The sequence below is a fragment of the Apis dorsata genome, unplaced genomic scaffold (genome assembly GCF_000469605.1).
Source record: "Apis dorsata unplaced genomic scaffold, Apis dorsata 1.3 scaffold_77, whole genome shotgun sequence".
In the NCBI taxonomy this organism is placed as follows: domain Eukaryota; kingdom Metazoa; phylum Arthropoda; class Insecta; order Hymenoptera; family Apidae; genus Apis; species Apis dorsata.
In genome coordinates this window covers 864,811-865,788 of record NW_006263375.1, presented here as the reverse complement: position 1 = coordinate 865,788, position 978 = coordinate 864,811, and the positions used below count along the sequence as shown (strand labels likewise).

Genomic DNA, 978 nt, shown 5'->3' with positions numbered 1-978 from the left:
AAAAAAAAAAAAAAAAAAAAAAAAAGAAAAAAATTAAAATTTAAATTTGATCATAAATACATTATTGAAATGAATTATTGGGAAGAATAAATATGGAATATGGAATAATTTAACTAACGTTATACGCTTGATAATCCTGCATGATATCTTCACAAGTCTGTTTCAACATAGACTCTGCAGGTATTGAAGAAACGCCGCTAGAACTTGGAGCCGAGTCGCTCCCTTCGCAAACTGCAACGTGCCTTCTCAATTCTTTGTTAGTGACTTCCAGTTCTTGTAATCTTGTCCTTTGCGACTCGTTGATTTGATTCAGATCCGATATCTGTAAAAAGACGCGAGTGTTGTAAAATCTTATTATAAATTACAATTAAATTATATACGGCGCATAAATCTCTCGAGTGTGTTCCGCTTACTTCTTTGTTGAATTTATCATGCATGGAACGGACAGTCATATCACATCTGTTTTCCGTTTTTCTTATCTCTTGTTCCAAACGTAACTTATCGTTCGTTAATTTTGTATTCTCTACGAGGATTTGACTGTGCGAAAGTGTTAAATGATCTAATTCCTTCGTTAACGTTGATATGTTCGCCTTCGCGGACTCGTTTTCATCCTCCAACTTTTTGATTCGCGATCTCAGCTACAAATTATTCAAAAACGAATAATGAATAATGATTGACCCTTCGAAATTAATAATCGAAATCATAGATATAATAGATACAAAATCCTAACCGTATCATTTTCTCTGTTAAGGGTTATCAACATCTCCGTTGACTTTCTTTCGGAATTCTCTTTGTAATGCATCAACTCGGCCTTCTGTTTATTCATTTCTGTTGCCATATTCTCCAAGTCGACCAGTTTCTTTTCCAATTGCGCTTTACGGGTGCTGTTCTGTTTATTTTCCTTTTTCAGCGCGTGCACTTCGTGTATTCTTCTTTCCAACGCCGATTGCAATTTCTCGCAATACTTTTGCGATTTTT

At 34.8% G+C, this 978-nt stretch overlaps 2 protein-coding genes across 4 annotated transcripts in view; one reads left to right on the top strand and one right to left on the bottom strand.

The window, feature by feature from the left end:
• Positions 1 to 978, top strand: part of LOC102674638 (golgin subfamily A member 1-like) — a 40,849-nt gene that overhangs the window by 4,038 nt on the left and 35,833 nt on the right. The gene's annotated exons all lie outside the window — the stretch shown is intronic.
• Positions 1 to 978, bottom strand: part of LOC102675124 (centrosomin) — a 28,021-nt gene that overhangs the window by 1,542 nt on the left and 25,501 nt on the right. The window contains exons 11-13 of the mRNA XM_031508200.1: positions 731 to 978; positions 414 to 638; positions 113 to 322 (exon numbers count right to left, since the gene is read on the bottom strand). Of these exons, the coding sequence (XP_031364060.1) occupies positions 113 to 322; positions 414 to 638; positions 731 to 978 (683 nt within the window). The remainder of the gene's footprint in view (positions 1 to 112; positions 323 to 413; positions 639 to 730) is intronic.